Below are 22,416 nucleotides of genomic sequence, written 5' to 3' on the forward strand. Positions count from 1 at the left end.
ACTGAAACGTAGCAACATATCCGAGCTCACACAGACGTCTCACGGAATGAGGTTAGCAGATAACTCAAATAGAACATCCATGGTCACATGTCAGTGACTGTGAGCAAACCTAAAAAAAGTTGTTGCTAACAAGGCCAGCTATTCCAATCGATAACCTACTTGTCATACTAAAATGAACAGGAGCTACAATTCCTAAGCCTCTTAGAAATGCATCGATTCCTGGAGATTTAATATATAGATTAGGTTGATTCACGTGCCTACGCATGTCTATGGGATTTTAATTTTTGATCGGAGCAAAGGAGATAATGACTAGATAATATGTATACGGTAATATTGTTTGAAGTTAAGTAGATAAGTTAAAAAACACTCAATCTAATTCTCTATATTAGTTACAGAGTGAAATAAAAGTAAGTAAATGCGTGCGAAAATAGTATGTGTATATTACATAGCTAACTGATATAGGTTACAGTATAATAGTAAGCGAGATATGATCCATTGTACCCGCTGAAGCTAACATTATATTCATTCTCACGCCCGCTAAACCCAAAGTAATATGCGTTATGTGAGTTGGGGGGACCAATGGTTTTGACCGGATAAAGTGTTAGCATGTACCCCGTAACCTGCTGGCCTTACTCAATCATGAAAAACATAGCTACAGAGCCACAATGAAAGGAGGTGTCTTGAGAGGCCGCTACTCTTGGTGCTGCTGGCTGCTTGGCCTTGCTCAGCTATAAAAAAAGCATAGCTACAGTAACTATAGTATCATGCTGGAAGCACCGATACTTCTGAACGCTGCTAGTCGTGCTCCCCGATGCTTCTGGGCACTGCTGGCCGTGCTCAAGTAAAAAAAAAAGACATGTAGCTACAGTACTACAGGATCTTGGTGGTCGGCCGAATCTTGGCTAGTTTGTATATGTTGTAGATGCCTAAATAAACGGAGCTAAAAGAGCTGTCTACTCTTAAGGAATTTATAATTGAAGAATATCTTGAATTTGGGAGATGTCATTGACCATGCACATTTCTAACTGAGTACGATAATACCAAGTAACTGCTAAATCACAGTTCAAAGTCTATCAACTGAGTTAAGAATATGGTTGACCTGTACATGTTTGATTCCTGCGAGCAAAGGAGCACAAGAAAGAAAGAAAGAAGAAAATAAAAACAATTTGAATTACGAGAAATAGAGTTGAAGCATACATTAACGTTCTCAAATTGTAATTCTCAGTCTCTAGAATGATAAAACAAGTTTAAAAAACAAAAAATTCTAAATTTATTGTACAAAGACTAATATGATGTGTATGTGTGTGTGGGGTGAGGGAGGGGCACAAAGGGGAACATCCCCTCCCACGACCAAAAAGTTGGTAGAAACGGAAAGAAAAAAATACACATCCCCTCTTTTGCATGTGCACTTCTCCTATCATCGAACTCGCACCCTTACGCTGTCGTGTCTCGATGGTCGACTCGTTTCATTGCTTTCCCCCTCTCTCAACGCTCTTATCGAAAAGTCTGCTCCACACGATCGTGATGCTATTCGTTCCCGGCGTAGAGGTGCTGCCGTTTTCATCGATTGGGTGAAGTAAACCTGAAATCCTAGTTTTTTTAGATTTTGATTGGAACTTTTTATGGAAATTGTTTCATATGAAATTTTTACTTCGAAATTGAAAATTTTGGCTTGAAATTTTTGGAATGGAACTTATTTTGATTCAGTTTGATATTTTCTCTTTTTAAATTTTTGATATTATTTTTCAGTAGGTTATTCCTCGGATTGAAGGAGGGGAGGGGGAAACTAAACTGGACACTCAACCGCGAGATTGCTACCCCGCGGTCGAGCGCGAACTAGGAGCCCCCATCCCAATCCCAGACACGACGCGTACGCGATCTGAAGACCGAGCGCGACCCAAACTCCGCCACCAACCCAGCTTGACTCGACGCCTGCAGAAAGAAGAAAAGGCAGCCCCAGCACCCAGCGGTGTGACCCGCGTGCCGGCCGTGCCCCCAGCGCAGCAACGGCTCCACCTCCCGCCGCTCGCCGCCAGCCCAATGCCCGCCCAGAAGCGCCCACCCCCGTCGCCCTTCCCCTCCCCCTCTGCCGCCCCCGGCACCAACCCCTCTCCTCCTACTTCTCCTGCGGCGACGGCCGAGCCCGTGGAGAAGAAGCCAAAGTTGGAGGAGAACGGTACCGCCGGCGCCGACGCCAACGGCAACGGTGGGCGGCCTCTCGTGCTTCCCGTACGGACGACGTTCTTGTGCTTGATCCCGGCGCGCTGATGTTGTTTTCCTCGCCCGTGTAAACTGGCTGTGCTTGCAGATTCCGGCGCGAAGGCTCCGGCAAGCGAGGCAGCGGTGGCGGCGCCTGCGGGGTCGGACTCGGAGACGGATGACCCGGCCACCGCGAACGAGGAGTACGTGCTCGTTCGCCACCACGGCACTACCCCGTTGCTTGCTTCCCTGTTTACGTTCCCCTCGTCGTGTTTCCTTCCTGATGCGTGCTCCAGATGCGAAGCGGCTAAGCTGCGTGTGGCGATCGTTGGCCCTTTCCTCAGCTCTTGTTCGTGAGCCCGTCGGTTTTTTCCTGCTCAACGATGGGTGGCCGCGCAGTCGCTGGGGGCATGACTTTGGGGAGGGGTGGCAACGAGCTTATACTCTGTCGGGCTTCCCGTGTTTTCTGCTTGTGGGAAGGGGCGTCCCAGTGATTTGCGTTGGTAGCGACACTAGCATATCGCAGATTCAAGCACGAGCTTTACTGATCAATAAAGCCAAGCTGTCCAGTGTGGGCTAGGACTACGTTCTTCCATTCTTGCATATCTGTAGTACAGAAATGAGGCAACTTGGTAGCTACATTTTGATTATGTAAAAAAAAACCCTGGAGATCTTACCACTCTTGAGATAGAAATTGTGGCTTACAGTCTGTACTGCCTTTCCTTTTGTTGCTACAGTGAGGCCTAGAGTGTAGCTTTCAATGTGGACTAGATTTTAGTTCATTTATTTACTGCTTAATCAGTGATGCTAGGTACAATAACTGAATTCCATCCAGTCACTAAGTGAAACCATAGTATCAGGAACTTAGAAGCCTGTTCACAGTTGATTACTTTTAGTTGTTGCCGTAGTGGTAGACTCCACCACCCCTGATTTCCAAAACTAACTAGATCTGTGAACTCATTAGTGCTCCTGACAAGTGTGACATGGCACTGACATGCGTAATCATCAATTGAAACATTTGCATTTTGGTGCAATAAGTACTACAGGACAAATCTGGCATAGATACATGCGCTAGAACAACTTTAAATATATTTCATGTTGGCTGATGCAAGCTCTTGATTTACGACAATTCACAAAGTACCTCAGTGTAAGGGTTTTGTTTTGAAGGTTAAACACCCACTCACCCAGAAGGGCAAAACATATTTAAATGCAAGAAATATTACATAGTCTAGCCCACTGGGGCATGTTACAAATTTTAGTTACAATAGGACAGTTCCCTTGATGATATATATTGGAGCAGGATGAAACATTCACATTTTGAGTACAACTATGTGCTCCTTTTGCTAGAGAGTCAGCTACATTGTTGTTCTTCCTTGGCAAATACTTCAAATGGCTTTTCTGTTTGATTCAGCATTTGGATTTCCTGTAAAGCTGGTCTTATTTTCCAATCCGGTAGAGATGATTGTTCGCTGTGTAGGCTGGTTATGATTGCTTGATTGTCTGATTGGATGGTGGCTCCTTGTACCTGCAAAGAGAACAGAATGTGCATGCCTAGCAAGAGGCCTAGAGCTTCTGCATAAGTAGATGAGATAACATTGCAGGAGTGTAACACAGTGTACATTTCTTCTCATAACTTTGGGCAGGCTTATTGCTGTTGTCTATGTACTAACTGCCTGCTACTAATATTTTACCTCTTATCTACTTGACACTCGGTTTGCACAAAATACTAAGGCTTTCCTATCAGACTTCAAACCTTTAGTTATGAAATGCCTTTTTTTTTTTTGCGCATGTCAATAAAGCGAGAAAATTAATGCAACATATGCATTTATAGCTTAAGTGTTCAGTGCTCTATCCATGTTTTAGTTATCTACCTCGTGCTTTTAAAAGTATACTGGACTAGTTTGTACTTTAGCTGCTGATATGCATATAGATCAATGGGACAAGGACAACTATTGTCTCCTGTCATGTATTGACTGTTACTAACCTTGAGGATTTGAGAAGATAATCACATCATTGGGGTTGATGTGGATATATAGCCATGATATGGGCCAATATGGGTCTTCACCGCCCCCCCCCCCCCTAAACTCAAGGTATCTGAAGCGTTGAGTTTGAGCAAATGAAGCCGATGCTCCTCTCTGAGTCTATGCTTTAGTGAAGAAATCTGCAACTTGCAGTTCGGATGACACATATTGAAGAGCAATTGTTTTCTGATGACAATGAGACTGGGTAAAGGAGGCATCAACACCAATATGCTTTGTAAGTTCATGATTCACAAGATTACTGTCAATTTGTATGGCTCCAGTATTATCACAGAGAAGGGGTGTGGGATTATCACAAGAAATGCCAAAATCAACCAACAACCATCGAAGCCATACAATCTCAGAAGTGGTAGTGGCAAGTGCTCGAAGTTCAGCCTCTGTACTGGACCAAGATATTGCTGCCTGCTTCTTGGACTTCCATGCAAGAGGAGAAGAACCAAGAAGAATGCAATAACCAGTGACAGAACGACGATCTGTTGGATTACTCGCCCAAGTGGAGTCCAAGTTAGCATGAAGCTGAAGTGGACTATCATAAGCATAAAATAAACACTGAGATGATGTTCCCCTTAAGTATCGCAACACACGAAGTAAATGTCCAAAATGAACCGAAGTAGGAGCACTCACAAACTGACTCAAAATATGGACGAAATGAGCAATGTCAGGTTTGGTAACAGTAAGATAAACAAGGCTGTCCACAACATTCCCATATCGAGAGGAATCTTCAAGACGTGTACCATCAGTAGGACGAACCTACAAGTGAATATCCATAGGTGTTGCACCTGTTCGGTTATCAGTAATGCCAGAAGGAGAAATAAGATCTTTTATATATTTGGACTGAGAAAGATAATAGCCCTTGACAGAATGTAAAACCTGAATCCCTAAGAAATTACTAAGAGGACCCAAGTTAGATATCAGAAATTGCTCACTAAATTGCTTCTTCACATGAGAAATATGGTCCACATTATCACCTGTAATCAACATATCATCAGCATACAGAAGAAGTAAAGTACGTCCACGTGAAGAGAAATGAATAAATAAAGCAGGATCATGATCACTAGGCGAAAAATTAGCAGCTCGTATCAAAGAGACAAAACGCTCAAACTAAGCACGAGGAGCCTATTTAAGACCATATAAAGCACGACGAAGACGATAAACATGTCCATCTGAGAGAGTCCAAGAACAAGCAGCAGCTACTGTAATTAGAGTACGAACATTAGTCATATGGGCAACAAGAGCAAATGTTTCATCATAATCTCGTTCCTGAGTCTGCTGAAAGCCTCTGGCAACAAGATGAGCTTTATATCTCTCAATATAACCGTCTGACTTGGTCTTAATTTTGAACACCCATTTACATGTAATAGGTACTGCATGTGATGGTAAGGGAACAATATCCCAAATGCCAGTATGATCAAGGGCAACAAGCTTCTCAGACATAGCAAGTTGCTAATCTGGAATACTAGAAGCTTCCTGATAAGTGGATAGCTCATCAATAATAGCACTCACACGTGGAAATCCCAACCTATTAGGAGGTTCAATAGTAGTACGATCACGTAGTTTATATCGTGGACCAACCTGGGACTCAGCAAAAATAGCATGTGACTCATCAAAATTGTCAAATTCATCAAAACCAGGAGCATCAGGACTGGCCGAGGAGATAGGACTAGGTGGAAGCTCTTTGGGATCCATGGGGCGACGAGTGTATACATATGATGGGCGGTTTAGATGGTGGAGGTGGAGCAGAAGTGGATGGAGGAGGTTCAATAGGAATAAGTGGAACAGATGGGGCAGTGTAGAGACATCATCACTGGATGAAATAGGAGGGAGACATAGAAACGATGTGGACTCTGTGGGAGAATAGGATGGTTGAGTAGAAGGGTTATAAAAGAAAGGACGATCCTCAACAAAGGTCACATCATGAGAGATACGTATGCGACGAGAGGAAGGATCATAACAACGATAACCCTTATGCTCAAGACTGTATCCAGAAAAACACACTCAACTGACTGGCCAGTCAACTTAATTCGCTCACGAGGTGCAAGCAGAACATAGCACGTACACCCAAACACCCGAAGATGATCATAGCTATGAGTACCAAAAAGTACTTCACTAGGGCACTTACCAGGCAATTTGGATGATGGTTGTATTTATGAGATAAACAACAGTGGAAACAGTTTCGCCTCAGAAATGGGAAGGAACAAAAGAGGTAATGAGAAGTGTTCGAGCAGTCTCTATGAGATGACGATGTTTACGTTCAACAACACCATTCTGAGCATGAGCACCAGAACATGAGTGCTGAGCAAGAGTACCCTTAGAGGTCAAGAACTGACGAAAAATATCAGATAAATACTCACCATCAGAGTCAGAACGAAAAACTTTAATGGAAGTAGAAAACTGAGTGTGAACCATGTGAGTAAAAGATTGATAAATGGAAAGCAACTGGGAACGATGTTTCATGAAATAAATCTAAGTATATCAAGCATGATCATCAACAAAAATGACATAATACGTATGACCACCCTTTGTAGCAAAAGGTGTAGGATCCCATACATCTGAATGGATAAGATTAAAAGGTCTAGCAGAATGAGAAGCACTAGAGGAATATGGAAGTTGTATATGTTTTCCAAGCTTGCAACCCTTACAATGAAAGCTAGACTCAATAGATGTATGATCTAAACAACCTTAATTTATTAATGTAGACAAGCGAGATTCACATAAATGACCAAGACGATGATGCCATTTGGCGAAGGAAGAAGCGGATGACGATGCAACAGATGACACATGAGCGGTAGAGGTAGCGGAAGAAGACTATGAGGTATTGACATAGGAGCATCAGACATAGACTGGAGACGGATCTCTTTAGCAATTATATCAGACAATGCCTGTGCCATGGTTAGAGTAGAAGAATTGTGAAGCAACCGTGTACGAATGGACTCAAATTCTGCCCTTACTCCCATGACAAAACGATATGTGAGAAACTTTTCAATAAATGTGTGTGATACATTCCTCTGCTGTGCTCTGAGGTACCATGGAGATCAAAGGGCTCATCAAACGATCAAAAGCAGAGTAGTACTCATCAATGAACATATCATTCTGTTCAATTACATGAATTTGTTGCATGAGAGTATGCAGAAGAGCACCACTATCCTGAACATAGCGCTGCTACAAAGAAGATCACATGGCCTTGGCTGTCTTAAACTTAGAAAGACTTCATAATCATAGATTGCTTAGTGCTATTGACAATGGCAGCAATCACTTTGTCATCATTAATTTGCTATGTTTTGATTTTAGTGGCATTAGTACCATCAGACTTGCGTGCGGGTGGAACTTCAGTTAACTGAAAAGCTAGACCATAACCCCTTAATGCAGTCTCTATAGAAAAAGCCCACTCCCGATAATTGTAACCATCAAGAGTGATATTGATAGTAATTGCATTGAGTTGCGACATGATTGAATCGCGGAAAAAAAAAACTTGCTGCAATAGAAACGTTACCAACAGCAACAATGGACAGAATGTTACCTGTCACGCCCGGTTTTTCAGAAGAATCACCAGGTGCAATCCACATGTATACCAGGACAAGTTTCATCATACATGCGGTGACATATAAGTGATATACAGTTCTATATCGAACAAAACAACTTTATTGAAATAAATACCAGAGTTTATTCAACAGCGGAAGAACACAAGAGGACTCCTATGGATCTTCTGGACACACCACAGGCAATCGACTGGGGGCAATGTGACCTGAAACACTTGATCTCCTTATAGTCTTCTCCAACTGAGCAGCATTTATTATTGGAAATAACAAGTGTGAGTACATATCGTACTCCGCAAATGTGGGAAAATATGACATGATGCCAATATCAAGAATGGCTTAATTCAAGAGTTTGTTTGCATAAATGTCATTTTAGTAGTAAAACAGTTATAAAAGCAATATATTTACTATGTGAAAGATCTTTTAAAACTTGAGTCAAGGTTCCTGCCACCTTGCTCCTCATCTGAGATTCCATCCACCTCTATCCAAAAACCTAAGATCGAATCACAGTTCCCACCACTGTGATCCACCCGAACCAACAAAAAACCATCCAAACCATCAAAAATCACTCGGCTAATCATGTGAGGGGTCCATGCTGCTCATAACCGTGAGCACAACTAAATATTTAGTTTTCACTCTGCAGAGGTTGTATACTTTACTCACAAGACGTGTCTTCCTATTTTGCCGAGTAACCGTTGGCCGACGGGTGACTCTTACATACTTTCAAGGTGTGCTAGGAATCCATTGCAAAGCCTTTCCAACGCCTCTCTTAGCACGTGTCGATCCGCTGAGGTTTCACTGTCATACATAAGTGGAGTACACCCTCCACCTCAGAAGCTCTCTCTTGCGTCTTATAGTTCCAGGAAGTACTCTTCCATTCCTGTACTACCAAATGACCTTCACAATGCTGAGAGGATAGCGAATTACTCGGCTAGGTCCGTCCCATACCAGGCTTGTGGTTGTACTGTTTTTATTGGTGGTCGCTCCACGAACCGGTCCTTAATATAGTCTGGGCAAGACCGCCTTCAACCAACAAAGGGAGATAACTAATATCCGACAAAGCCCACAATCTGTCTGGAACACATCCACATGCCATCCATCATGCCACACTTGCCTAGACTCTAACTTCCATGAGTCTAAGCATCTTTACCAAGGTTATCATCATGCATTATTAAACAAAACATCATTTGCCTATTTTACCCATAAGTAAGCGACACTAAGCATTTTCTACCCAAACCATGATCACCATTCTACGGCTACAAGGAAAATGGGGGAAAACTAGTAAACCCTATTCATGGGATATCATGTTTGACGAGCATGCAATTTGTAAAGCAAAACTTTATAAAAGTAGGCGTAAAATGTTCAAGGACACTTGCCTTCATGATGTTGCCCAGTTATCTCGAACTGTTGCTCCTGGAGATCCTCGTATTGCTTCAGAACGTAGTCGTCTACTCGCAGGAACAACCGACAAAAGAGAAAACACAAACAATTAAGAAAAATACATCAAACAGAGGCATCACATCATAAGAAAATGCTATGGTTGGATATGGTACGAGATTTAGGTGAATTCATAGTGTTGCTTGGATTTGAATTCGCTGAACAAGATTTGAATAGATGAATTCTATTTGAATAATAAGAGCTGGAACATAATTAACTATAGAAGACAGGGGCTAACATGTAAACATCTTAAACAGGAGATAAGGACAGAAATAAAGGATCTCTGGAGGGTTATTTGGGATTCTCACCAAGAGAGAGAGATCAAAGAGCAGAGCAGGGGAGTTTGGCATGTAGGAGTGAGCCGGCGGTGGGCTCTTGGTGTCGCCAGTGGGGGAAAAGGCCTGGGGTTGACGGAGATGGTGCAGACGAGGTTGCATCGCAGCCATGAACTCATTGAGGGCTCAACTTGACCCTGGGTATAGAAGGACACGTACCCCGGCGAGCTGAAGGCGGGGATGTGCACGATTGGCTGGAGACGGCGGCAATGATCACTGACGTCGATGTTGGGAAGCAATGGTGTTGCACAAATCAAGGAGTGCACGGTGTAGAACGCGAGAAGACAAGCTCGGTTTTATGGTTGGTTTTGGTAGAGAGGTTCCGAGATAGCAGCAAAACAGCGACGAACGTCGCTAGGTTTGGTGGTGACTGCGAACAGATGCAGCAACGAAGACGCTCGCGTTCCCGGGGATAGGTTATGAATTCAAGTAAAGTATATGAACACAGAGCTTCATATGTATAAGGAACACAATGCTAGGGTGGAGGTTTGGATAGAAATTCACTTGAAAAGGAGATTAATTGGTTGGAACTTTTGGCAAGATTGTGCAACGATATTGAAAGTTGGGATTGCGTTCTTGGTGGCGTTGCTGCAGATTCGAGGGAACCCTCATAGAAGATGTGATGTAACAACGTGACGCGATCGATGCGGCAAAAGCACTACTGGATTGACCGGAACGCGAATGAATTCCGGGTGCACGCGCCAAACACACCTGGATAAGGGAGCAGCGACGTAGTGACCACAACATCATCGGCGTCGATGCTCTTCTGGCCGAACAACTTTTAGGGATTGTAGAGGGCAACCAGGGTCACATCTCAGTGAAAGGGATCGGTGACTGGAGCTCCGATCTGTCGGGCAATGCAGCTGACGTTCTAGGTTCACAGGACGCATGCGGCACTGGGCAGCAGGGATTGTGATGTCGATAATGGGAGCTCTGCTGCAATTATGGACAAACCAATTTGGCAGGATGTACACGACTAGCAGAGGCACGTCTCGGCCAAAGGACCCATGGATTGGAGTGCTAGATTGTCGGGGAATGTGATCTGAACCCGCACTACACGTACATAATTCCAGACTAGGGCAGCGGCACGACGATCGTGATCCCGGCGGCGTCGGTGCTCTAATAGCCGAACGGTTTGGTGAAGGCATGTGGGACATCTAGGGGCACGAGTTAGTCAAAGGGCATGGCGATCCGAGCTCTGATCAGCTGGGGAACGCCGATGCCATCCGTGACGGCGACGACCGTGATGGCGCAGATCGAGCTTTTGCCGGGCTCAGGGTTTGGTTAGGGATCACAAATGGTGTCCATACAGGGTAAAAGAGGAGAAGGTGCTGATCCAGGATTTCTCACCTTGCTGTGATGATCGGCGAAAAGAAGATCCGCGGAGACGACGACGGCACCGGCAACACGACGAAGCAGCCATGGTTGCATCGAAAAGCTCTGGCCAACGGTGCTTCAGCCGGCCGGCGGAGAGGATGGGGGCTCGATGGTAGCCTCCTCGGTGAGCTCCTCCGAAGGGTGATATCCGAGGGCGTGGCGCGCAACACTCAGCGCACGGGGCAGAGGTCGGCGCGTGGCTGCCGCTTGGGGTTGATGACGACAGCGAGCTTGACACGACAGCTCCAAACGTCGGAGGCGGCATCAGGATGTTGGTGTGCAGCAATAGGACGTTGGTGGCACGCAAGTGGTGACGACGGCTGGCACAACGGTGGCGGCCAACAGGGCTTAGTTGATCTGCTTTGATGTGAACAGTAGAGAGGAAGAAAGAGAGATGGCGTTGGGAGAGAGAGATTGGTGAGAGGAGGTGGTGCTTCTATGGTTTGGGGGAAGGGGAAGGGGCAGGAGAGGTTGTGAAGCTCCTATTTATGTGATTGTGTTGCTGGACACGAAGGGGGCGAGGAAGAGTCCGGAGTTGGAAGATGAAGCGAACTGGTGCATGAAGATGAAACAGACAACTCGGTTGGAAGATGATATCTTCACCGTCTGAACTCAAAATTGGACGTTTCTGGACTGTATCTTGCAGTACTTGAAAAGATCTACAACTTTGGTATTTATTGGAACGTCTGAAAATACCATCTTGATTTTCAAAAATGTGTCACAAGAGGAACTGTTTGAATTCTGTCCAATCTGTACAGCATTGATTTCAGTGGCCATAACTCCTAGCTCCATTATCCAAATAGGGACTTCCATATGTGCAATTCGAAGATCTCGACGTGACCTACAACTTTAGTATTATCAAGATTTGCATTTGGGGCCGTCTTGAACTCCGAAACTTCGTGAGAAGACGAGGCTGATGACAAGGAGTAACTGCCAGCTGGCTTCAATTGCCATTATAGCCATTAAAGTGATGGTTTTGACCATGAATTGAGGGAAATAAAGAGGGAATTGATGAGGGGATTGAATGAGGACAACATCATGTTCAATATTGGCATTTAAACGACACAGGTGCACATTGAATTCATCAGTTTTGGGAGCTCCAATGTGCAGCCATGGAGGCGAAAAGGCGACTTGCTTTGTTTATGTCCTCCTCTCGATCTGGAGATGGAAGAAGGAACATGGTAGCTTGGGCCATCTTTGGTAAGGGAAGGAAATAGGGAGAAATAAATATAGGGAACTTCGGAGCTTTGGGGAAAAGTTTACAAGATATAAGATGGAAGAAATTGATATAGGGATTTTGGATAATATTGGGAAAAGGAGCAAGGAGTTATCCAACCTTGAAATTCCTTAACCTATTCTAATATTTTATAAATACATTTTTCATCATACAAAACAAATCCTTTTTAAACCCTAAACAAAATTTCGGAAAAGCTTTCAAATTCCAAGAAAAAAAATGTTATTTTATTGTTTTAAAATGTTCACAACCCAAAATAGGAATTTTGGAGTGTGACATTACCAACAACAGCAATGGATAGAGACCTCTATTTAGCAGCACACCAGCAGCACCACTGTTCTTACAAGCAATAGATAGCAGACCAACTGGAGCAACCCCAACAGACACACAATAGCAACAACATATAGCGCATAGCAGTAGCAGTAGACCACCAAGAGCTCGAGAGCAGCGAGGGTGGATAGCAGATGACGGCGCTGGTGGACCACAGATCCAGTGATAGGCGGCTGGAGTAGACTGGTCGATGACTTGTCGCGAGGAAGGACGAAGCGGCGACGGGGCAGACTTGATCCGCGACAACCGCGACGGGTGGGCGGCAAGTCGAAGGCAACCGCAGACTGGCGGGTGGGCGGATCGAAGGCGGCATGACGGTCGGGCGGCACGGCGAGGCGGATGGATGCATGATGGAGACCCGACGAGCTACGACAGAGGCGGGCGGATGCGTGACATGGGATGACGGACGACAGAGGCTGCGACGAGTTGCGACGGAGAACCGCCGTGACGGGGTGGCGACGGATGGCAGCCACGACGGGGTGGCGACGGATGGCAGCCGCGATGACGGTGGAATAGGCAGCGAAGGCCACGGCAAAGGATAGCCGCGACGGTGGCCTAACGGATTTTGACGTGAGAACAGAGGAACGGCGTCAAGGGAAAAAAAAATAGGATCATGGGTGGGGTAGATTAGTTTAGCCCTAGACCTTGCTTTGAATCCATGTTACTAACCATGAGGATTTGAGAAGATAATCACATCATTGGGGTTGATGTGGATATATAGCCATGATATGGGTCAATATGGGTCTAGATAATATATGGGCCTTAACATTGACATCAACAGTATATTTCGTTACTGAACATTTTGAGAATCCTGTGTTCCAAAGAGGCCCTTAACCAATAAGACCACTTGTCCATTTGCTGCCTAGTCAGAAGATCGACTTATAAACTTCTATTACCAGAATGTTGGTTATTCTGAGCTATAATGTGTCTGGATACATTGCTATCTAGTACCTGCAGCTCCTTTGTCCACTCTGCCTAGTTTGCAATTCACACCATTAGCTCCAGACCCTTTTATAGTATACATGGTCTGTACTAGATTAATCTAGTGTTTCACCTAAAGTTTTGCTACATTTTAGAATTTTACTGGACACCCATTTTTATTTATCTTGCTTTTCCACCAATTTTCAAAAGTTGATACTGTCATTTATTACTTCCTCCATGATCTTCATTTCCACTTGACTTTCTATGATTAACTGATGTTTGATGAAATGAAAATTTGATGGTTTCGTAATTAATGTGCACTGACACTTGCAGGTTTATACCAGTGAAATTGGCGGACATGCGCAAAGAAGTGCAGTGCCCCATATGCTTAGGTAACTACATGCCATTTTATATTGTAGAAAAGAAGCTGCCATTTCTGTATGGCTAGATTCTTCATACACAGTATATTGTAATATAATCTTGATATTTTGTTATTTCAAAATCCACCTATAGGCATAGTTAGAAATAGAACTGATTTCAGTCAGAGAGAATCCTTATGTCCTAAAGTGTAAGAAATCTCTTAATAGATGTTAGGTGCAGGAATTACTGCTCGCGCGCACTGTTCACGCACGCAAACAGTAGCCGCGGTACTCTGGCACATTATTTGTTTGTTTGAATCAAGTTCGGTTTAGGAGATAAGATAGAGTTTGGTTAGTTTAAATCAGGAGAGAATTAGAGATAAGATTAAGATATAGAGTTGGATTTAAATTAGAGATCGGTTAGTTTAAATTAGATAGGAGTTAGAGATAAGATTAGAGATAAGTTTGAGTTGGATTTGAATGAGGTCTTTGTAGGCCTATATAAGGCACATGGCTGCCACCCTTTGTAATAAGCAAAGAAGAATTAGTCTAGTATTTCTAAATATTCTGTCTCTCCAATATATTATCTAATCTATCCTCTAGCAGCTGCCGTCATCCTGCTATCTTCCTGGCAGGTGTTTACCCTAACAATAGACATGCCATATTTTGGGAGCTAGAAGAACCAAAGCGTGCAGCATATTTTTGTCATGCTTAGCTAAAACAAACATTCATCTTCATTCCAGCAAGAAAGAATGACTCGAGTGAAGAGCTTTTGGTCTTCCATTTTTTAATATTTCTAGCTGTTTCTAGCCCATAATTTTTTTAACTCGAAGCATGCTGCTTGTGAATATCCTGCCTTGTCAATTTCATCCTTATTGTCGTAGATATACGCTCTGTAAACATGTTGCATCAGTAAATTAATGCTGAAGTTCAGTTATGAACGCCAGCTTTTTACTGACGGTGGAACCTTCTGTGCTGCTAGGCATCATCTGCTTGCAGATATCCTGCCTTGTCAATTTCATGTGCAAATACACTCTGTTAACATGTTTCATAACTGAACTTCAGCATTAATTTACTGATGGTGGAACCCTCTGTACTGCTAGGCATCATTCGTAAGACTAGAACAGTTATGGAGTGCCTGCACCGGTTCTGCAGGGAATGCATTGACAAATCCATGCGGCTTGGGTAAGATATGACATATTGCTTATTTCAGATTTTGCTTCTGTGGACAATTAAATTGTTGTGTTGTTTTGTCTTTTAAGGCCATGCCTTGCGGTTTTCATATGCTGCTTATATGATTTTATGTTGCATCCATGTGCATCAGACATGTTGCCAGCCCATGCTCAGTAGCACAATACAATTAACCTTTCCCTTTGCTGTAAAGGAATAACGAGTGTCCAGCATGCCGCACACATTGTGCAAGTCGGCGTTCCTTGAGAGATGATCCAAACTATGATGCCCTTATTGCAGCTCTATACCCAGATATTGACAAATATGAAGAAGAGGTATTCAAATGCTATTCTTGTTATTTATTTATTCATATTTGAGATTGATCCTAATGAATGTGTATGCATTTTCCTATGCCCAGGAACTAGCCTTCAATGAAGAGGAGAATGATCGCAATAAGCAGGTACCTTTTTCCTTCTGTTTTACTTATATCAGATTATATCTTCGTTCATGTGAACCTATTAAGGTGCTTCACATACAGCATTCCCAATCAGCTTTGACTTATGACCCGTGAACCCTATATATTACAAAAAATGTTATGGTGATGATGCCCTTGCTATTTCTCATGACAAAATTTCGTCCCATGTGGAGTTTCCTACCATTAGCACATTCTGGGTGTGTATTAGGAAAATCTTAGTCAAATTCAATAGTCAGGACCTAAGGAATCAAACTTGGTCAACTTTGAGCCACTTTCTGCTCCTTTTAAAAGAAACAGTTCTAATAAGTTTAAGCATCAATAGCCATGTGCCCTGGAATAACTTGAACTGAGTCTACATCTTAGCATTGGCCAATGTGGTTGTTTGGTCAAACTGCACTTTGCAAGTTAGTGACAGAGATCTTCATAAAAATAACGAAACTAAAATAAAATTACTTCTTCATCCTAGCATTTAGGTAAGGCATGTGCTTCATTCCAATGAATAGAAACTTATGTTAACTACATCTGCAGTGGAGTCATGAATTTCCACTTGTCTACTGCCCTAGTGCCCTGGCTGCAAAGTGCAACTAAGCATGTTACCTTTTTTTTGTTTTTTTTGGCAAGAACCCAGAAACCTTGTTTTGATGTCTGCCTGTTATGCAAATGGTGTCATGGTCAACTGCATCATGTATTACAGTCTGACACTTACAAAGATCCAAACAAACTATTGACATTTTTGCATGCGTGTGTGCAGTTTGTTTCCTCGTTTTTTTACATTAAACTTATATTTGTTCCTGATTAATGTACATGTGAAGATTCAAGCATCCATTGCTGAAACTTTTCGGAAACAATCAGAAGTTATTGGGCGAAAGTCTACTGCCAAAGCAACTGCTGCTGCATTTATAAGAAGATCACGCCGTAACATGCGGGCTAATGGACTGAGTACCTATTTTCGTGGCAGAGGAAGAACCAGTTCTGATGATGTTGCTCTGGCCTGTTCTGACGATGAAGAGGATGGAAACGGTGAAAACTGCGGGAAAGAGTCATCATCTGCTGAGGAGTGTTCCCCAGAGAAAAAGCAGAAACGATTGCCGAAATGGCCAACACCACGTTCTTCACATGCTCGAGCAGCATGCAACGAAGAGGTCGCTTCTGATGATAAGGATGATGTAGGAACCACCAGAGAAAAATTTACCACGTCTCCTCTGCGAGCATGGGGAAAGAACGGTACTCGCAGTCAGTCTCGTCACAGTAACTTCAGTGGTTCCAATGGCAGGATGGTCAAGGGTGGGCGCATGATCAAGTTAGTTGAGTGTCTACGAAATTCTGATGACAATGATAGTGAGGTGAACATTAAACATGCTCTTGATACGTTTTTTTGGTTCATTGAATGTTGCACTAGTTACTGATTTTATTTTACAGTGTGATATACATGTTTGTCTGCTCCCACTGGATGGACAAACTACACCAAACCTCGAGAAGTCATATCTGTGCTGTGGCCCAACTCTCTCCATCAAACAGCTTTGTCAGGTCAGCCCTTACTGAGTTTTGGCCGTGATCCAGTGTCAGGAACTATTCCCGAACTTCAAATGACTTTTTCAATGCATGCATGTAGTTTGTCGCCATTCAGACATCTCACAAAGATGAAGAAGTTGAGATGTATGCAGTGAATCCTTCTTACAACGATCTTGTCAGCAATAACAAATCTAGTTTGGATAAGGCAAGGCTTATTGGGGAGGAACACCTTTCAGACTTGCGTTCCTCATTCACATTTCCCAATGGGATTCTGGTGAGACCAGACGTTCAGTTGCCTCATCTAGTGTTTATGTATATATCTATTGTGTTTGACATTTTGTTTTGCTTGATGTTTTTCTCTTTGTACGTTGTGATTTCAGGAGCTGGTGTATTCCCTAAAAATGGCTAACTAGTTGATGAATAAAGCAGACCAGTGAGTTCAAATGGAAGGAGTTGTTTGTACATATCTTAATCATGATCCCTCGGCGGCTGAGGGTTACTGTATAAAATTAAAAAAAAAAGAGAACTTCAGAGAACAGTTCGTGTATCGTGAGATGTGAGATAAATCATAAATGTGTGTAGGTTGTCAATCAGTAGTTTTCAGATGAGCCAGAGAGACTTCAACACTCCATTTATTTCAACTTGTAGGGCTCATATTCTTTTGTGCGGATGGCAGCCTGCCCGTGCTGCGAAGTGCTTCCTGATATTTTTCTACTGTCACAAAACTTAGTTTTGGCGTTTTTGGTATGACGCATGGACAAGTTTTATTTAACCTTGAGCTCATTGTAGCAGAGCATTGTATTATATCTGTACTTACTCGAAGTCGAAGGCAGATGTGTGAGGTGGATTTCATGTATTTTGCTCATTTTTGTTTACGTATCCATCAAAAAGTTAGCATGATATAATCATGCGAATGTTGATAGACTGAATTTACGGCTGCCCGAGGAGTCTAGAACACGCCGGATTCCAATTACAAGAACTGGTGCCAAAACCGGACCCTGGCTGGCTGGAGGGGTTGAAGGGGTTAGAACATCTCCAGTAGACCCTCATCCCACCTGGTAGCTAAATTCAGTAAATTTGGTGCTCTAGTAGTCTCCCCATCGCCCATGCCATTTTGCTGGGAGTGCTATCCCGCTCCTTCTGTGAGCCATCCTTCAACTGCCTGCTCACCCCTGTGTGCTCCTGTCATGATTCGGACTCTGCGGCTCCACCTCAAGCCACCGGTGCCTCTGGCCTTAGCGGCTTCACCACGGCCTTCGCACCTCCGCTTTGAGCCCCTGACGTCATCGACCGTTGTGGCTCCCCTCCTCCGTGGCCCGGCTTGGCATCCCAACTAGCAGCGGCGACCTTTGTGAAAGATGTAGAAGCCTACCTTTACTAGGTCAACTTTTCCCTCATCTTCCTCCAAGAAAGGTATCCAAACTCTAGCCTTAGCCCCGTTTATCTCTATCCTGTGCGAATGGATTTGGGCAGATTGGGATCGATCTCCAGATTTATGTGTCATGTGCCGTTGTGCCTTGTCGCTCAGCCATCGTCTCTCTCTCGATGTTTATCGCGCGTCGTTATGCCGTTGTGCTCCCCTCTGTGTTGATGTTTGTCGCTGGCCACACATCATGGATGTCGTGCTTCGGCCAAACGTCGTGGATGCCTCGCTCCGGTTGCATGCGTTGAAGTCTCAAGCTCCAGCCGCGCCGTTGTAGCCTTGGGCCCTGATCACGCTGTGCTTTTGTAGCTTGGGTCTCGGCTGTGCGTGTCTACTTGTTATCGTGTTTCTCTCTCTGAGTATTGTCAGGTGCTTATTCTTGAATCCCGACCATCATGTTCCTATCTGCGTGTTGTCACCGGTGTTGTCCGACATGTGAGGCCCACCGCTTTGTCGCCGTTTTGTGCCTATGACTGAGACCAGCTGCTCGTTGGTGCCGCGCTTGTCGTGGTGCCGCTTGCCGGTTGGGCGGTTGGCCGGTGATGTCGTGCGTGTATTTTGCCGCTGCCTTTGTGCCTACGCTTAGGCCTAGTCGCCATAGTGCTCCCCTCACCCTGTGGCCATGTTGTGTCGCCGTCGTGCTTGAATTGAAGCGTGGCCACCTTGACCTATTTCTCTATTAGGGTTGCGATCATGGTCGCCATCGGCGTGTTGCTGTTGTTCTGCGCTTTGCTGCTGGCTTGGTGTCTCCCTGTGTTGTGCCTATGGTTGTGGCCCGCTGAGTTGTTTCTCGGCGATGTTTGCATGTCCTGATGTTAGCTGGCTAGTGATAGAGTTTATCTCTGCTGTTGATCCATGGTCTGTGCTATCTATCTCTGTTGTCAGTCTTTGTAAGTGTGCTGGGCAGAATGCATAAGAATGCTTATTGCCACCCTGGGATGGCTTGTGTTTGCTCGGTGGTGAGTCCTGATGCTAGTGGCTATCACTGATTGCTGTTGGCTCTAAGGTGAATGAGCAGGTTCACGTTGATCTCCTTGTGAGGCTCTATGGTTACTGATGGCTATTTGTAGAATACAAGAATTGATGGCGATCCACTTTGTGATTGCTTAAGTTAACATTGATCTCCTTGTTTTTTGAAAGCCAAGTTACTTAAGTTCTTTGCCTACATTGTTTGAGTGAAAGAGTATGATAGTATCTACAAAATTCTGAGGCTACCTTTCTTTTTTTTTTTTAATCATATTGGAAAGACTGAATGCTCTCTCACTATCAAATACCTGTGTGAAATTGCTTGTTTATGCATGAACCCTTTCAGCAAATATTTGACACTTGTTGTTATTTGAATGCAAGGTGCTTCAATGGATAGTTATGTAAACTTGTTGAATGAGGGAATTGATGGTTCAACTTGGGAGAATAGTCAAAATTTTAGCCCAATTGGGGAGCATCCACTATGAACTAAAGAAGCTATCACCTCAGTGACATCAAACAACAAGAGATAAAAAAGTTCACCGATAATGAAGACAATGTATTGGTGTCGGCATGGTTAAATACCAGTTTGGATACAACAATAGGGAATGAATGAACTCGTGATTCATATTGGATGAGGATTCATTAGTAGTTCCAAAAGAACAAGTACTTCGAATATGTGCGTAATCAAAATTCCCTCACGAACCATTGGGGTACTATTCAAGAACGGGTTAACAAGTTATGTGGATGTTATGATTAGATTCAGAATAGAAGGCAAAGTTGGATGACAGAGAAAGATAAGGTATACACCAATCTCTTTAATTTGCTTGTAACTTTTTATGTTCTGTGCAAGTTTAATAAGATGTATTTCCTTGTGCAGTTTATTCAGGCATGCACTTTGTACCAAGCAAAAGATAGGGGGGGGGGGGTGTTTGGATTATTGCATTGTTGGAATGTCTTACATCTCCATCCAAAGTGGACTAATACGTTATCTCAGAAAAAAAATATAAGGTGATCTCGTCTACAAGTCCGGGTATATTGTCTCCTTGTACGAACTCTAGTTGTTTTGAGAATGTACCTGAGGCTCTTACTCTAGAAGATGATCTCTTGAGACTAATAAGAAGGCGGAGAAAGAACAATTATGATGACATAAAAGTTGTGCCTCTACAAATGATAATAGTACTATCATCTTAGCATTGGAAAGTGTGTGGTCAAAGAAGAGAGACAAAAGCTGTGAAAGAGGCCAAGAAAGATGATCGCTATGAACAAGCATTTCTACTAGAAGAAAAGAGTTTGGTAATAGAAGAAAAGAAGTTAGGATTTCAGAGAAATGAGAGAGATGAGAGAATTATGAGCATGGACCTTAGTGCTATGACGGGACCACAACAACAATACTACTTGAGCTTGTAGGGTGAGATCATTGCTCGATGATCGGTTTGAGCTACACTACTTGATGTATGAGCAATTATGTTATTTTGTTGCATACTTTAATTAGTTGTATGAACTTTTATGATGTATGAATTATTTGTTGTATGAACTTTTACGATGTATGAGCTATTTATTGTATGAAAGAGGTGGTCCATAATTAAAACACTACACCCCTCCATAATTAAAACACTAGTTCTCGCCATAATATTGCCATATGTGCTTAGCTATATCGTCTTGAAGCCGAGAGTGAGTTAGACAGTCTCCAATATTATGATGATTTTGAATAAACTCAAATAGTTCATGTGTGTGCTTATGGGAAACTATCATCCTTTCTCTCACTCCTTCATAATAGAAATCATCTGGTCCTCCGTCCCGCTCATCTTCAACTATCATGTTATGCATGACGACACGGACTGTCATGATTTGTCCAAGTGTCTCTTGATTCCAACATCTTGCTGGTCCACGAACAATGGCAAAGCGAGCTTGTAGAACTCCAAAAGCTCATTTAACATATTTCCTAACTGATTCTTGAGCTTGAGAGAAATGGTTTTTCTTATTCCCTAGTGGAGATGATATTGTCTTCACAAATATGGCCCATGGTAAATATATGCCTTCTGCAAGGTAATATCCCATTGTATAGTTATGACCATCGACGGTATAATTCACTTTTAGAGCTTGCCCTTCGACTAGCTTTGCAAAAAAAAGGAGAATGGTGGAGAACATTAATATCATTGCGAGATCCTGGTAAACCAAAGATGGCATTCCAAATCCAAAGATGTTGTGAAGCTACTACTTCCATAATGATTGTGGATTCGTGCACATGGCCGATATACATACCTTGCTATGCTGCAGGGCAAATTTTCTACTTCCAATGCATGCAATCTATGCTCCCTAGCATTCCGGGAAAACCTCTCTCCAATTATAGGTAATCTAGCAGTATCATAATCATTTGGAGATCTCAGGTACTCATCTCTGAAAACTTCAATTATAGCTTTCATAAACCTTTTAAGACTCTATATAACAATACTTTCTTCAATCTGAATATAATCATCAGTAGTATCCACTGCTACTCCATAAGTTAGCATTCAAAATGCTGCTCTAATCTTCTGCAAAGACAATAACCCAAGAATTCCATCACTATTTCTTTTCTACACAAAATAGATATCATGGTCTTCTACAGCATGCACTATAAAAAAAAATAGAGAATGAACCATTCTAAACCTGCGTGGGAAAAAAACAATGAGACAGGAGGATCAACAAGAATGGCGAACTAAAATATATAGACTAACTGCAAACCTTTGCCGAAAGATAGTTGGGCCATAGGTAGGAGCCTTTGAAAATTAGCCTTGGTATAGTCTAGCATGTCCACCTTCTCTATTGCGATGAATTACCCGACATCTTGGTATGGAATCACCATGGCATGGAGCGTTCAATTGCTGATATTCAATGTGCGCGTATGGAACCACCATGGTGTGGAGCATTCAACTGCCGATATTCATTGTGTGCTATGAATGTTGTAGCAACAATGAGTTCGTCATCGTCAGATGAGGATGATGATGAATCCAAGAGCATTTGGAGGATGGGGTTGCGACGACTCATTAGGATGTGGTAGAGGAGACACAGATATGTGGATGAGGAGATACAACTAGGAATAACAAATGGAGTTGCATATATAGACCGT

At 43.2% G+C, this 22,416-nt stretch overlaps 1 protein-coding gene across 1 annotated transcript; it reads left to right on the plus strand.

The window, feature by feature from the left end:
- Window positions 1-1,856: 1,856 nt before the first annotated feature.
- On the plus strand, window positions 1,857-17,777 carry LOC133912776 (putative E3 ubiquitin-protein ligase RING1a). The gene is made up of 10 exons (XM_062355685.1): window positions 1,857-2,206; window positions 2,309-2,402; window positions 13,739-13,797; window positions 14,868-14,949; window positions 15,149-15,269; window positions 15,353-15,394; window positions 16,222-16,752; window positions 16,829-16,936; window positions 17,022-17,195; window positions 17,302-17,777. The coding sequence occupies exons 1-10, from the start codon at window positions 2,041-2,043 to the stop codon at window positions 17,332-17,334; spliced, it is 1,410 nt and encodes a 469-aa protein (XP_062211669.1). The 5' UTR covers window positions 1,857-2,040; the 3' UTR covers window positions 17,335-17,777.
- The last annotated feature ends 4,639 nt before the right edge of the window (window positions 17,778-22,416 follow it).

This window comes from Phragmites australis, chromosome 3 (genome assembly GCF_958298935.1).
Source record: "Phragmites australis chromosome 3, lpPhrAust1.1, whole genome shotgun sequence".
NCBI lineage: Eukaryota > Viridiplantae > Streptophyta > Magnoliopsida > Poales > Poaceae > Phragmites > Phragmites australis.

Excerpts from the sequence above, each read along its gene's own strand:
- LOC133912776 (XM_062355685.1), top strand. The coding sequence starts at position 2,041 with ATGCCCGCCCAGAAGCGCCCACCCCCGTCGCCCTTCCCCTCCCCCTCT. Across the intron at positions 2,403-13,738 it reads CCGGCCACCGCGAACGAGGA|GTTTATACCAGTGAAATTGG; the intron begins GTACGTGCTCGT and ends TGACACTTGCAG. Across the intron at positions 15,270-15,352 it reads TTGACAAATATGAAGAAGAG|GAACTAGCCTTCAATGAAGA; the intron begins GTATTCAAATGC and ends TCCTATGCCCAG.